At 38.8% G+C, this 16,564-nt stretch overlaps 1 protein-coding gene across 1 annotated transcript in view; it reads left to right on the top strand.

The window, feature by feature from the left end:
* The window catches only part of AKAP12 (A-kinase anchoring protein 12), a 97,208-nt gene that overhangs the window by 52,907 nt on the left and 27,737 nt on the right, over positions 1-16,564 (top strand). Inside the window, exon 3 of the mRNA XM_082215155.1 lies at positions 12,406-12,526. Within this exon, the coding sequence (XP_082071281.1) occupies positions 12,406-12,526 (121 nt within the window). The remainder of the gene's footprint in view (positions 1-12,405; positions 12,527-16,564) is intronic.

The raw sequence follows: 16,564 nt of genomic DNA, 5'->3' as shown, positions 1-16,564 counted from the left end.
GAGGTCATCAATTGGGGTAGATTGAGTCCTGAAACCAGGTCTCAATAATTCGTTTTGTCCAAGAATGCCAGCAGCTGGTCTGTCACTTAAATCATTTTTTAAACTTATTACCATTAAAAAAATTATCCTCTGTTGATGTCTTACTATATGTCAAAAATATTTTACTAAAATTGGACAAGTAGCAGGTTATTTTTTTCCATGTTAAGTAAAACAGCTCCTAAAACAAAATTGGTCAAAGAAAAGCTGCCTTCATTTTTCAAATATTGAATAATTTATTAATTGGTGGTGATTTTGGACATTAAGGAAATGTATTTGAAGTTTAGGCAATTTTCTTTAAACAATTTGTCATGTTTAATCCCCAACCCCTGTACAGGATACATGTGCTTATTAAAGAGACAGTTGAAACATATTCTTGAGACCTTCGTTTCTGTGCAAATGTATATAGAGAAAATATAATGGAAATTTGTTTTTTGAAAGAAAGTTGACTTTTTAAAGATGAATAGGAAGAACTTACAAAAATTGTATACCCACAATATAATCAAGCAGTATATAAATGTTATGAAATAGAGAAAAATAAATATATTTCATTCATTCTTTTGAATCTTTTATATGCCACCTTGTAAATATTTGTTTTTTTAAATACATACATTGTTTAAAGACACAGCTAAGTTATGGGTTTACAGAATAGCTGAAAATGCTTTCCTTTGTTGAATGTCCAAATACATCCAAATCAATAAACTGTTCCTTGTCTGTGGTTTCTCCTTGTAAGGCTGTTGTCAGTATCCATTTTAGTGGCTTTAGCAGAGGTGAGAATCACAGGGAGCTTGAAGTCAGTTTCCCCTTTGTTTTGTAACTGATGATTAGAATAACACAGATTTAGGACAGGCAAATTATATTTGGAATCTGGTACTGTTATTTACAGCACTTGCAATGAAGCTTTGACCCACACCCTTGCTCTGCAAAGCATTCTCATTTTCTTGTAGACACACAAACATATTTTATAAGGGAACCCCTGCTTTCTGTTTATCTCTCCTCTTTGTATGTGAAGGGTACATGTGGTATTTTTAGCTGACCTTGGAGAAGATGCATAATTAAAAGCCTTCTTAGTAAGCAATTCTGATGTGGCTAAGGCAGTGCAGTGCCATTCACATTCTCTGTGGTCCATTCTTACAGCTAGTCCCCTCCCCATTTTTTTTAGTGCCAAGGTAAACCTAAAAGAAAATATAACAGTTGAACAAAACTGGGAAATGTATCTTTTGGTATATTTAGGTGTTATTTAGGAATATTTATTTGTGCCTATTAACCAGAATTCTTGAGGTAGCTTGGAAAATATTTAAAACACAATAAATAGATACTTAGGTAGGACAGAGGTGTATATAGTCCCCACCCACATGGTTTCCCAGTGTTACCCGAGCACAATGAAAACAGCACTGGAATCCACCCATAGTTATATATTCAGATGTATCAAGGATTATTCTTATGTGCATACATTCTTTAAAGTTATAATTGGATTTATTCTACAAATTCCCATCCATTCCTAAATTAATTAATTCACACACACACACACACACATTTGCATTTTCAGGTTTACAAACAACAAGAAAGAACACATTTAAAATATAAGCATTGAATCCCCTTTGACTTCCCTTCCCCCTTTTGTAGGTCCATGTGCTGGCATTTTCTCCTGCATCTTCTTTATTACTCCAATTTTATCAAGTCTATAAATAATCCACAATTCAGCTTTTAGCTACAAGTGTTATATCAATCCTACTAATGATTTAATCCTACTAATGATTTTAATTGTTTAAAATAGTTTTTTAAGATACAATATATACTTTCCCCATTTCTTATTAAAATATAAATCTTCCTGGTTCCTAGTTATTCCGGTTAGTTTTGTCATTTCAGCATAACCCATCAGTTTTATCTGCCATTCTTCTTTGGTAGGGACTGTCTTTTCTTTCCATCTCTGGGCTAACAAAAGTCCAGGCAGCTTTAGTCGTGGTCACTTGTATTTTTGGCACCTAGAATTCCTAAAAGAAAAGCTTCTGGTTTCTTAGAAAAGGTTATTTTGAACAATTTTTTCAACTCATTATGTATCATCTCCTATAATTCTTTTACTACTTAACATGTTCACTACATGTGATAAAGGGTGCCCTCTTTTTCTTTACATTTCCAGCATGCATTGATCTTGATTTATACATTTTAGCTAATTTACTGGAGGTTAAATACCAACAGCACACCATTTTCATATTGTTTTCTTTCACAGTATCACATGCTGTAAACTTTAAATCCTGGTTCTATAACATCTCCCATGCTGCCCATTCTTAAATTAATTTTTTTGCAGAGTTATTTGTTCCAGGCAATAAATTACTTTGTCTGAACATTAGTAAGACTGTCTGCATGCATCTTGATGAAGAAATGTGGCTTTGAGCTCATGCCTATCCCTTGCCCCCCTTGATGTTGATGTCTGGAGGGATTAGGATGGAATATCAGTGTTTCTCTCCTAGCCTCCATGGAAGTCGCAGCTGTGCCTGCAGATCTCCCAAGGGCCCAATCCTTACATCACTCATCTATGCCAGATGGGAGCTGCCATAGCACAAATATGAAAAAACCCACCTCCACCTTGTATCCTGGCCAACACAACCAGTGGAGTCTAGGGTATGACAGTCTGTCTGCTCCTTCCTGGCCTAACTTTGGTTAGTTGTCAGTCATTCTGTTGCTTCCTTTTGCAAAAATGGAGAGATCTCTGAGCATTGCACATGGACTTCTGGTGGCTTTATTGTGTCAACCAGATGCACAAAAAGAGCTTTTAAGCTGTGCCTTCCATGTGTTTCAACCATGTGCAGTTTCAACCACCTAGCCTTCAACTGCTTAATGTTGAAATCATACATGTTAAATGCAGGAAAGTTGTGAATTATCTGTAGTGCATAATTTCATTCAGGTTGCAGTTTGTCACAGGTAAAAAGTGGGAGAGACAGCAGAATAATAAATAATATGTTTAGCACTAAACACCAATTCTCAAAAACAAGATTAAATATTTTTTCCCTATGATAAATTAAGTGATGTTTTACATGTGGTCCAATTACAAGAAGGCCTTTCCTATCTAAGAGACACCCTATCAGGAACATTTTGAATGTCAGAAATGAGAATTTAGCATGTTCAGAGTACAGTATACCTACAGTAAAACTTGCATAGTATTAAGAGTTCATATTTGGGAATATAGTTATAAAAATGAATTATTATGATTATGATTCTTTTATTTGTACCCTGCCATCTGATTGGGTCACCCCAGCCACTCTGGGCGGCTTCCAACATATATAAAAACATAATAAAACAATACACATTAATAAAACTTATAATGGATGGACTATTTAATTTTAAAAGCTATTGAAACTATACTTTTATACCACAGAGTGGGTAGAATTCTATTGCCCTGCCTGAATCCCAAAGCTGTCATCTATAAATTTACAAAGAAAAGAGAGCAATATTATATTGCTTGTTTGACATTAGGTTCACCTGGCAAGTGCTATTCTTTACTAGACAGGAAAGGAAATGTAATATGGGATATTTGAAACATTATAAAAATTGAAGGTAAAACAGTGCTACTCAAGTCCAGCTCTGCAGTTCAATTGGAAATGCATTTTACTAAAAGACAAACTGAAACGATAAAAATATGATTCCTAGTAGATGGGTTGCACATGTGTGTGTACTCCTGCTGTTACAGAGGCATTAGTTTGGAAAAAGAAACCAAAAGTTGACACCCTCGTTTCCTTGTTCTGCACTAGCTAAACTTGTTAAGAATGTAGAGTGCCAATTTAAAAAGAAAAAATGGGAAAGTTATCAATTCTGGCAGACATGAATATGAGGTCAACATATATTTGAACAATGCTAAGAGAAGGGGATTGTATTTTCAGTGCTAAAGCCACCTTGGATTTGTGCTGTGAACAGGAAGGTTGCAGCAGGTATATATATATATGCCGTACTTATTTGTTCCTTTTAAACATAACCCAGGAGTAGAATCAATAGGCAAGAATGAACAACTGAGGAGATCCAGAAAAAAGCATGGCAAGAAAAAAAAAGACAAAGGAGTCAGATTCAAGTGTAAGAAACTAGATGACCTGCATTGTTTCCAGTAACTGGCAGGTTCCAACTGAAGCCTGGCACAGTGGCAACTCTTGTTACAAACACCTCGGGTTACAAACACTTCGGGTTACAGACTCTGCTAACCCAGAAGTAGTACCTCGGGTTGAGAACTTTGCCCCAGGATGAGAACAGAAATCGTGCATTGGTGGCGCGGCGGCAGCGGGAGGCCCCATTAACTAAAGTTGGTACCTCAGGTTAAGAACAGTTTCAGGTTAAGAATGGACCTCCAGAACGAATTAAGTTCATAACCAGAGGTATCACTGTATAGCATGGTCTCTCAGACCACCTCCAACACCTACTGCAAGTGCTTGAGTCTGCTGTATGAGTCTTTACCCTTGAGAGGAGTGTTGTTACTTACAAGCAGCTGCTTCCTCAACAGTCACATGATGACATTGGACTCTCAGATGTGCACTCCCATCATCAACCAGCTGCCTGAGCTCGGACTTTCTGGCATTTCTGCTCTCAAGGGCTGGATGTGACTCAACATCTAACTCAGCCAGTGGTTCCTATGCTAGAGGTAAGTCAGGAACCTACCCAGAGGGTCCTTCTAGGGTATTCCTTGGAGGCAGACATTTCAGGGCTAGTGTTGGAGGCTCTTGTCACCTGGGTTGAAAATCATGCGAAACAGGTCTTCAGAGGATTTGTTGGCCAATATTGGGTCAGGGCCTGTCATGATAGTGTGTAACTGCATGCGTGTCCATTTTCACATGTGGCCAGCCCCGGAGAGTTTGCTCTAAAAACAATGCAACCATCTGAGTCAAAATGTTTAGATACCCCTTTTTCCTATGTTTCTAATTGTGCAAGTTTCGTATATTTGTGAATTGGCACTAGATGGCATATAGGAAGTGGTCTCTCCTGATTTATTACCATCAAGAGTTTAGGCTATAGTAATAAAGATGGGATTAGGTGCCCTAGTGTTAATTTGTTTCATATCTTAATACAGAAATGGAATCTGCATATTGCTGTAGAAATATTCTTGGGATTATAGATTTATTGCATTTTGTGATATGAAACCTTATTTTTAATACCTTTTTCAAATGATTCCTAGCTTTACTTCCTGCTCACTAGTTCTAAAGTAAACTTTCACATAGTTGCCAGACTATGAAAAATGCTTCTTAATGCCACAAAAAATAAAGAGTATTTCGAAACACTTATTTTCTTTTTCCCCACCCCAAGCTTCTTTGTGGGTTAACAGTTCTTCAAAAATATTGACAGATTGAAATCTACACATGTACAACTCTGAAATAATGAGTGTCTTGTCCTCCAGCTACTTTGGAGAAAACCCTGATCCCACCAAAATTAAAGTTGTACGTATGTGGATTTCACTCTGTTTTCCTTTCTAAAAGAATCCCTAACAAAGAAGAACTATGCTTTTACCAATGTTCCACAATAATTTTAAAACATTAGATGGTACCAGATTTTCCAATTCTTTGGTATCTATTGAGATCTCTCTCCTTTCTCTTCTCTCTCTCCTCTGATGCTCTCTCATGTCTCTGCCTGTGTGGCTGTTGGTGCAGCAGCCCTCGCTACAAGCTCTGCAGGCATATAGTGCCTCTGGGGCTGGCCAGAGGGTGCTGGTTACCAGGAGCTGATGTGGGCTCAGAGCAAGTAAGTGGACTCAGCCAGCCAGCATTCCTTGCTGCTGGGAATGGACAGACAAGTCCCAAGCCCCTGTGGGACAGTGTGAGGAGGCACCTCAGGATGGGGCAAGAGGGCAGTTCAGACACCAGGGGCAGCGGCGGTGGCTGTCCAGAGGACTCCCAAGGAGAAGGGAATGGAGAGGAAGCTGAGGGAACACTCCACAAGGGTACTCAAAAAAGGGTGACAAGCTGCCAGCTCTGCAGGCAAGGGGTGACATAACTGGGCTCCTGAGACCCACAGGGGAGCTGCAGAAAGAATGTAGTTGGTCAAGGGAGCCATGGACCCAAAAAGGTTGAAAATCTCTGCCCTAGGGTCTAGACCAGTGGTTCCAATGTTTATGAGGACCCCTTTTTAATCTCAAGACCCCCATATGCTGATTGCTTTAATTTTAGGTTCTTTTAATTGACCAAATACATAATCAAAATGTATAATGGATACTCCCGCTGCTGCTCCTTTCTTCTTCCCCCAACCTTTTTTTTTAAAAAAAAGCAAGCACCAGCATATGGTGCAAAGGAGATGATTGCCTCTATCTGATAGGTAGCATTTGCCTGAGCATGCGGTGATATCTCCACCAGTCCTCCTTACCCATTTTTTTCCACCCTGCAGCTATCCCCAGCACAGGAGGAAGAAAGTGCTTAGTGCTGGCAGACAGAAGCAACTTGAACATGCACCTAAGCATGCAGGGATAATCCTGCCATGCCTTTCTTTCTTCACCAACTTTTTGTTTAAAAGTAAGCTTCAGCACAGGGCTTCACAGGCCTCTTGGGATAATTATTTGGCCCCCAGGTTCGGAACCACTACTCTAGATACTAGTTAGAACCAGATCCGAAACTCAGAATCTGATCCAGAGAGAAATCAGCAAATAGCTAAGAGCAAAATCTTGACACATAAGAAACAAAAGCAAGTAAGAGAAATATTGAACTAAAATCTATCATGTTCCCTTCAGTCTTCTATTTGCTTGACTAAATATACTCAGTTCCTCCAACCTTTCCTCCTAGGACCTGCTTTCCATAATGTTGACCATACTGTATTCATTGTTCTCTTCTGAACATATTCCAATTTGTTTATATCTTTCTTCAGATGTGGTGTCCGGAACTGGACATGAATACTCTAGATGTGGTTGGACTAGTGCTTAGTTAAGATTAAAGAAAATATACCAGTTTCACTGAGGTTGCTAAATGGGAGAGCAAGCTGGTGGGCCTCTCCCTGTTGCAAGAGCAGCTTATTCAGGAAGTAATATGTAGATTTGAGGATCTTAGAATCACTCTTCCAATGCTACTTGGCCTCTCTACCTGGTTCCTACACACATCCATGTGTAGGAACCAGATAGAGGCAAAGTAGCATGGGAAGAGTGATTCTAAGAACATGCCCCAATAGTGAAGATTATGTAGAAGTATGTCCCATACATACAGGAGGGCTGGAAGAACTAGGCAGCATGGAAGGCGGATGCAATTTCATAAGTATTGTTCAGATTTGTACTTAACTCTTTTGACTTGCCAAACTGATACACGTTGAGGAATCTTTTTGTGTGCTTTAATATAGATGGTGAAACTTGCATCATCATCATTATTTATACCCCGCCCATCTGGCTGGGTTTCCCCAGCCACTCTGGGTGGCTCCCAACAGAACACTAAAACAGAATAAAACCTCAAAACATTAAAAACTTCCCTAAACCACTACATTCAGATGTCTTCTAAAAGTCAGATAGTTGTTTGTTTCCTTGACATCTGATGTGTCATTTTTATTGCTTAACTGCTTAATTTCATTGCTTTTATTTTATGGCAAATGTTGTTTCACCAGTCTTGGGGGCATCAATTCTATTGTTTTATATACTACAGAAAAATGGAGACTTCTAGGCAGAGCTGATACTTCAAATCAGTTTACAAGCAAAAGGGTTGGCTGTTCTGGACTGTGAGCCATATTAAGAGCATCCTGTACTCTTTAAAAATATGCTCTGATATATGACAAACTATTTTTTTTATTTTATTTTGTGGTGACTGAAGCTGCCAAAGAAAAATTAAGACAAATTATGGGTCTTTTCCCATGGGGTTAAAACTCTTCCTCGTGTGCTTTATTAGTGCTAGGCATATTAAATGTTGCTTTCCCATTGTTTAATTGTGCACGTTTTGTGGTTGAATCCTAAAAAGATTTGAGCATATAACATCCAACATCAACAGCCTTCTGTGGTAAGTGTGATGATTTTATATTTGCAAGGCATTCACAAAAGCATGGGTAAGGAACCTTCTGAGATATGTCAGACTAAAAACGCCATCCAATAGGCAGATTTTTGCAGATTACCAGGAACTTGGGCCAACAATTTCAGTGCTTGAAAACAATTATCCCCTCTGTAATGAAGACAGTTGCCTGGGTGATCTCACCAGGGTGGTTCAGTGACTGAGCACTCACAAAAGGTAGAGGATGCTCTCTAACTGGTTTTTGGGCCTGCTAATGTGTATATCTGTTGGCTGTACTTAGCTCCTTGAAATCTTTGTAATCTCCACCGGAATAACTATCAATACCCTTGATAACCATACAGTAATTATATACTGTATCCACTTCTGAGCTAAGGGATTTAGAACTATTTGAAATGCTTGTTAATTTAAAAAAGAAAGAAAATCAATATTACTGTTTTCATTAACATTGAAGGTTTGTCCACGTAGAACTACAATTACCTTGTTTATCAAACTTACTAGCCACTTTTTAAGCAAACGTAAATCAAAGTGACTTACAAGAGGAATCTGAATAGAGACCAATCATCCACATGACTCCTGAACATTTTACTGATGCTGTTGCTCCTAAGAAAGGCAAGGGGAGCTGGATTGTGTCTGTCTTCTTCTTCTTCTTCTTCTTCTTCTTCTTCTTCTTCTTCTTCTTCTATTTATTTATATCCCACCTTTTTCCTGGACTGGGATTCAAGGTGGCTTACACAAATAAAAACAATACAGAGTTCAAAAAGTCAAAAAGATATAAAAGATAATCATTGATTAAACTGTAATAAAATTTAAACAATATATAAAAACCCAGTAAATAATACCCCCAAACAGTGGATTGGTGTGGTTGCCCTTTTTCTCACTTGAACTATGCACTTGCGCCTGGGTAGCTAATATGGAGATATATTATTCAGGTTGCTCTTTTAGTTCACTATTAAACTAGGATAGTTATTTGGTGTGGATTTATGAATTGGGACTGCCCAGCCACCACTGCCAGAGCTTTGAGAGAGCAGGGGGTATTCAGCCCTTTTCCCTCTTGCTCCCCTCCTCTTCTTCCTCTTCCCTATCTTATGCCTGCTGCAGCAAGCAAAACTGGCAAGAATGTGAGGAAATGTGTGATTTTGTTTAGATTGGGCTCATTTGATCTTGAAGCAGTTCTGTTTTTTTCTAACCAGTAAAATCTTTATAGTGACCATATGGAGGCTAACTACTTGCTTGCAATGGATTGATTTTTATGGGAAATGGTTGGATTTGATTAGTGTTAGATTTTTTTGGCTTATGTGGAAAGGCTCTCTCTCCTGTTAGTTTTTTGTTGCTTTTAAAAATAATGTGTGAGTTTGAAGACTCTCGCCGTTATTTTGCTCTTTCTATTGCTGGTGAACTGCTTTCAGTCTATAACCTATGGTGATATAATCAATACTGAAATGGTTACTACAGTGTCACTTAAGGATTTTCAAATCTTACAGGGTATGGTGCAGCTGAGTAATCTATCAACACAGACGTTTTAACAGTGTGGAAAAATATTTCAGTATGCCATTTAGTTTAATCAGTTGTTCAGACAGCTGGATCTAGCTTATTTTAGGAATCTGTAGTAGAACTGATGTAGAAGGATTAAGACAAGGAGGCAAAATTAGTACTAATGCATTTGGGGCTGGTATGTGGAATCCTTGGAATGATCCTGGGTCTGGCATGAGGAATGTTGGGAATGATGGTGATTAGAAGTGGAGGAAGACATAGCTATATCTGCCGGATTCTCTGAGAATAATGAGCAAAGCTTGCTACATTCATCAGCATGCTAATACAGTGGTGCCTCGCAAGACGAAAAGAATTCGTTCCGCGAGTCTTTTCGTCTTGCAATGTTTTTTGTCTCGCGAAGCACGGTCCATCGCAACTGCGCCTCTTCAAGCGGCTTTAAAAAAAAAGCGCAAGACGTTTTTGTCTTGCGAAGCAAGCCCATAGGGAAATTCGTCTAGTGAAGCAACGCAAAAATGGAAAACCCTTTCGTCTAGCGAGTTTTTCGCCTTGCGAGGCATTCGTCTTGCGGGGCACCACTGTACTGAGTTTCTGAATGCTATATTTGAGGAGATAGTAAGTTGAGGGGAACAAAGGCGGAATGGAAAGTCAGTAGACATTAGTTTCCCTTCCATTCTTAGAAGGATGCAACCCATTTGAATACAATTCATTGTTTGTGTGTTTTAAAGCCAATTGTTTCATCAGTTTTCCCTTTAGAAAATAATAGGGTGGAATCCGCTTGGTGCAAGGTGGAAGATGGCTTTAGAGCCTGCAGGCAGAATAGGCAAAAATCCTCTCATCTTCTGTTAACAGATGCCTTCACCTCATTGAAAGCTCTTCTGTGAGCCCAAGAGCATCAGCTGGGTTTCACCCATAGTTTTTATGTATTGTATGAATATGGAAGGAATAACCCTGGACCTCTGGGCATTTCCAAACTGTTGTTCTTTTGTGGATTAGATTCAGTTGCAAACTCAGGTTGTACAATTAAAGTGTATTTGGCAAAAAGAGAGAAAAAAAAGAATCAGACTTTTTCCAGTAAAGAAAGTGACAGGAAAACACTTTGGAGAATGTGGGATAAGTACTTGCACGATGCAGCCTTGTATACCCTCCCTGCAAACAAATCGGAACCGGTGCTTAGTAAACAGCTGACATCATGTAACACCCCCCCCCCTGCATCATGTAACCTGGGATGAATTTTCAAGAAACACGTCATCTGATAGCAACCTCAAAGCTTTCAGCCATCCTCACCAAAGTCGGTCCCTGTTTTTACTTTATTTTCTTGTTAAAACAAGTATCCCTATTTTGCCTTTGGGGGATATATCTCATTAGTGTGCGCACATGTACTAGAATTGTTCTCATTCCAGTCCTTGGTCAAGTTTCTAGAAGTTGCATTTTGACTAGTGCACATGCATCTAAATGCCAGTGCACTGCTTCCCATAACTGCCTGTCTGGATGGCTGCAAAAAACAGTGTTGAACAGACTATTGCAGTGTAAACAAACATCAAGCAAAGAACCTTAAGCAATGTGTTCTTTGTACTGGGAGGATGAAAATTTCAGACAGTGATCCTTGGTGTGAAAATAAGTTACCCAAGTACACAAATGTTAAAGATTACATAGAGGTCAAGTGAGCAGTAAATGAATTGCTGGCTCATGCAGCATGCATTTTTAATGATGTTACGCAAATCCGTGTTTCCCCCATGAAGCTAAGTGAGCGACTTTGGATAAGCCTTTGGTTTTGTGAGGATTAAATATAGTATGACCTCTCCTTAACAAAGGTAGCAGAAAATGTCAATAAATGAATAAATACTATCAAACTGTCATAGTGCTATTTCCTGTATTCCTCATTTGCGTGTTCTTAGCTAAGTTTTTGTGCTTCTCAGCCATGTTCCAAAACAATTGCTTTGAATCTGACTGAGTTGAGTCATTCCAAATGGAATTGAGAACACTGCTGTAATATAGTTGACATAATTGGATTAAATTGCAGAACAGATCTTTCTGAGAAATGAGGCAGTTAATGTGAGTGCAAAGTAAAATAAGTATTTCTGAGGTGCTAATGCAGAGGGACAGGTTGAATTGACCCACAAAGTTAGTGCTGTGGGAGAATGTACCTTTCCAAAAGAGTCTGTGCATCATTAATGCAAAAATATTTTGAGAAGTAAATATGCTGTCATAACTTTAACTTTGTGATTTTTTTTTCCACAGTAAGAAGATAAACACTATATTCTGACAGTTTTTAAATTTTTGCATATAGCTGGCTTGCCTGTGGTTACAGTTGTATCATTGTAGAGTCGTCATAGATAATGACTTATTGTGTACTCTTGTTTATTTTACGTGGTGTTTTCTTTGAGGAATAGCCTAAACTTTTAAATAAATTCTTGATTTGTAGATCAAGGATCTGTCTTTTTACTTGTATCATGTAATTCTTTGTATGTATGGCAGTGTAGAAGTCAGAGAGACACAAGGAATGTTTATGACATCCATCCCACCATTATCTAAAGCTATCAAGGCCCATATTTGGCCTGAATACCATAAGGTAAAGAGTATAAATACTAACTGCACATAGTACTTCCCACAAATTTCATCCTGAGAGTTGACCCCTGATGTTTTATTTTGAGCAAGTTGATCTGTGCTTGATTCTGCTATCCTGTATTTCATACTTTTTAAAGATTTTAGAGATGTCTAGTGTTACACTTTTGTTAAAAAAAGCAGTTTATGCTGAAATGTGGGTTGACAATATTTTAATACAGCCTGTAGCACATAATGTATTTTATAAATGATAAAGCACGTTCATCTCTGAAGAAAAAAAGTAAATGTGATTTCCCCCCCCCCAAGCACAAGTCTTGACTTACAAAAGTTGTTGCTCTCTTTCTTCCTCCAATCTCTCCCTTGGCCTGTGCAGCTTTTACAGAAGAATGGACAGATATCCATTATTAATGGAATTACAGAAGAACAAGTGGAGCTCAGCCTTAAGCCAGAAGAGCTGAAAAAGGAGCAGGGAGAAGAAGCAGTCATAACAGATGGTAAGTAGATGCCTATAATGACATGGAAGATTACCCAGGACTATGGGACACACAAAAGGAAATTGGTGCCTTGAGCCCTTTACTATAGTACAAAACATCACTTTATTAATTTAACACTTTGATCCCAGGTTCCTTAATTGGGGATGCCCTCCCCCAAACAAATGATTGGCATTGCCAGCTTTGATAGTAATGACCACCTGTTGGAGAAGAGCAGGTGCCTGGATAGAGCGGCCCTCACCACCTGGTCCAATCATAATCGGTAATGTTACAGATTCTTTGTAATAGTAAAGGTTCAATCTAGCTCCACTGCAGGTACTGTACCAACATGCATAGGTTGCCTGTATTGTCCAATATGACTCTGTTTTTCCTGCCTTCACCTAAGTGCTTACATGTGTAGGCTATATAAGGAGCCCTTGCAGGGAAAGGGAAGCACATGTGCTCCTCCCATATCCTCATCCAACCTTATTTCTCTGTACAGTGGTGCCTCGCAAGACGAAAAGAATCCGTTCTGTGATTCTCTTCGTCTAGCGGTTTTTTTGTCTTAGCGGATTAGAGCTATTAGCGCTATTAGAGGCTTTTAGCGGCTTATCTGCTGATCGGATCAGTGATAAGCGGCTTAGCGCTGTTAGCGCTATTAGCGGCTTATCTGCTGATCGGATCATCTGATAAGCGGCTTAGCGCTATTAGCGGCTTTTAGCTGCTTTTAGCGGCTTATCTGCTGATCGGATCAGCTGATTAGCGGCTTAAAAGGGGGGAAGGGGGGAAAAAACCAGCAGGAACTCGCAAGACACTGTCGTCTTGCGAAGCAAGCCCATAGGAGATTCGTTTTGCGAAGCACCTCCAAAACGGAAAACTCTTTCGTCTAGCGAGTTTTCCGTCTTGTGAGGCATTCGTCTTGTGGGGCACCACTGTACCTTGTTAGTTACTTGTGTTTTGGAGCATATACAAGTAGTAGAGCACATGTGCAGAAGTCAAGTTGGAGGCACAATATCCATGCATGGACCTTTCATTTCTTGCAACAGCCCCTGTGTGCAAACCCTTAGAAGAAATGGGGCTTTCTGAACCCAGTGGGAATCTTGTGTGTGGTGTTGTATCCAAGGTGAACTGGGTTAGGCCCAGTGTTTTTGAAATAGTCTGTGTTTTCATTCTTCACACCCTTACTAATAGTTGATATCTCTAGAGAGGCCCCGAACAAACTGTTTGTGTTGCAAAGAAAACATGCAGCCAGTTCATCCTGTTGTTAGAAAGTCCAAATAACTTTCTCAATCATTGTGTAAATGTTTCGGTATTTTTATGTTGATTTAATATACCCAAATTGCTTGCTGAATTTGGAGATACCTCTGAATGTTAGAAACTTTTTCTGCGTGAGCACACCTGCTCCTGCTGCTGAGCCACAGCCTCTTACATGCCTATTTCTTATCTTGTCTATTAATAGAATCACACTTTTAAAAGGCATATGTCTGCAGTCCTCATAACTCAGGAATGAAGTTTTATTTATTTTCATTATAGATGGTAGTACAAAATCTCACCAAATTTGTTTCAGCCTCTGTTCTTTATGCCAACCATGTTTACAACCCACATTATTTATAGTTTTTCCCATCAGTACAGTGCCATAACCTGACAATCTTCAGGGTGAAACTTGACATGCTGATTTTGACTGACCAGTGCAGATTTTTAGTTGTTCTAGTGTATTTGACTGATACTAGTACTGATACAAGTTTTCAAAAAGTCAAAAAGTCTTTTTCAAAAAGTCACATGAAGATTTAAATAAGTAGTACTAACAGTAGCTTTTGTTTTAATTTATCTGTTTGCTATAAAGGGAACAGTATATATGGTTACTGTTGATGTTATAAAGAGCTTTTCATCTTCTCCATTGTTAAGATTGTATTTGTTTTTTCAGAAACCCTTTGATATAGAGGCATAACTTCAAAAACTTTCATATGCACATTCCCTGCAGTTAAAGCTTGTTCAGTTTTGGGCTCATAGGAAATGCTCTGTTACTTCCTTCTTTCTATATACAAAAGCTGCTGTTAAGACAACGTATTCACTTTTTACATGTTTGATAATGATTTTGTGTAGGCAAAGCTCTCTTAATTCCAATTGTGAGTCAGGAAGGGGAAATGTACTGGGTAGCCTTATCCACAGTCCAATTAAGCTGATGTTCTTAAAACCAGCTTTGTCCTACTGATTAAGACAGCTTTTTAAACAGTTTGATTGGAGAATGTCTGGGATGACGCAGTGTTTATAGTCGAAGTCTGTTATAGTCTGTTTCATGGCCTATTTGAGAGAGAGAGAGGTCTAATGGTGGCAATTAGGATTTTTTTTTTATTTCATGCAAATTATATACCTTTTGATATTTAAAACATTAAAAACCTAAAACTTAAACAGATTAAAACACATCAGTGTTCTAGATACCTTAATACAATTGATTTTAGCAGGCAGCAAGAAGAGTACAGTCATACCTTGGAAGTTGAACGGAATCCGTTCCGGAAGCTCCTGCAGCCAATCAGAAGCCCCGTTGGACGTTTGGCTTCCAAAAGAACACTCGAAAACCGGAACAGTCACTTCCGGGTTTTGATTGTTTGGAAGCCAAACCCTTCGAGAACTAGGCTGCTCCGAAACCAAGGTATGACTGTCTAGCTATATCAATTGGCAGGGAATTCTAAAGTATATTATGCACTGCCACATTAAAAAATTAATTTCTTACAAATGTGGAACAGATATTATGTGCCACCTGTAAAAGTGGCAGTTCTGCAGATCAAAGCAATTGAGTGGGCATATATGGGATGAAGTGATCTCACAGGTAAACTGATCCTGAGTTAAGGGTTTTATATAGCAATAGTAAACACCAACCTGGCCCAATAGGCATCCTAGACCTTTTAAGCTTAGGAATTCAGAGTACCATAGACCAGAAGGAATGTTTGGTACCAGGAACTTATCAGGTAAGGATTTTAATACCAAAACAAATAAAAGTTGGAGACTCACTAATGTTGGTCTCCAGAACAGTAGCATAACTTGCAGTTTTGGGAGCAAAAAACAAGTGCTGAAATATGTGTAAGAGTGTTGAGAATTGAGTATGGACACCAAATCTCTGCACATCTGTCAAGCTTGCTGGGTAGCCTTCAACAACAGCATCTTCCTTTGTAAATATGATCGGGGTATAAATGAGGTGAAGACCGTACAGGGTAGTACACCAAAAAGTCTGTAAGACTTAAAACTCTTAACAAATCAATATTGTGGATTCAAAAATAATACAGTCTCTTTGATTTTAGAGGTGACTGGTTTGTGATGGTGTATGGGGGCTGGGCATTTCATTGGAAGGAAAATGTTCACAAGGTAATAGGAGTAGCTGAACTCTTTCTTAAACAAAGCAGGTAAATTCTTCTGCATTCCAGACTAGCTAAATCACTGAAATACAAGAGAGGGCTTACCAATGAGTCAAGGGGCCACTTCTCACATTACTTTTTCCTACAGAAGAACTGGACCTGTTGGTGTGGAAAGTGCAGAAAATGCGTGCCTGCTTTATCTTGAGATTAGCTAGACATATTTCTATTTTACCACTGAGACACATCTGGTTTCCATCAAACATTTGCTTGTCAGATGCTAGTCCTAGCAGAAAATAGGAAGTATTTTTTTGGACATTCTCATATTACAGCCCACATGTTTCTTTTTTGCTCTTTCTGACATACTTTTGACTTCTGGAGGGTCTTGATGAGAATCAGAAATGTCCCTAGTTTACAATCATGGTTTTCAGGGCAAGTGCAAACCATAGTTTCCCAGGTCAGCTATAATGTTAAATTGGTTTGCTGTAAACAAAGACATAATTCATTAAGCAGAGCACAGTGGAGAGAGGACTACACAAGCATAATGCTTGCTTCCTTAGTGCATAAATGCTTAAGAGGAGACCAAAAGATCAACCTAAAGGCCTTTGTAGTACAGCACTCCATGTCTTCACAGTGGACAACCAGATGCTCACAGGAAGTCTGCAAGCAAAACCTGAACACAACAGCTTCCCCCCCTCCTGTGATTCTCATCAAT

Source organism: Podarcis vaucheri (genome assembly GCF_965113315.1).
Source record: "Podarcis vaucheri genome assembly, chromosome: 3".
NCBI classification, from domain to species: Eukaryota; Metazoa; Chordata; class Lepidosauria; order Squamata; family Lacertidae; genus Podarcis; species Podarcis vaucheri.
The sequence above is the reverse complement of the archived record's forward strand: the minus strand, read 5'-3'. Positions and strand labels throughout refer to the sequence as shown.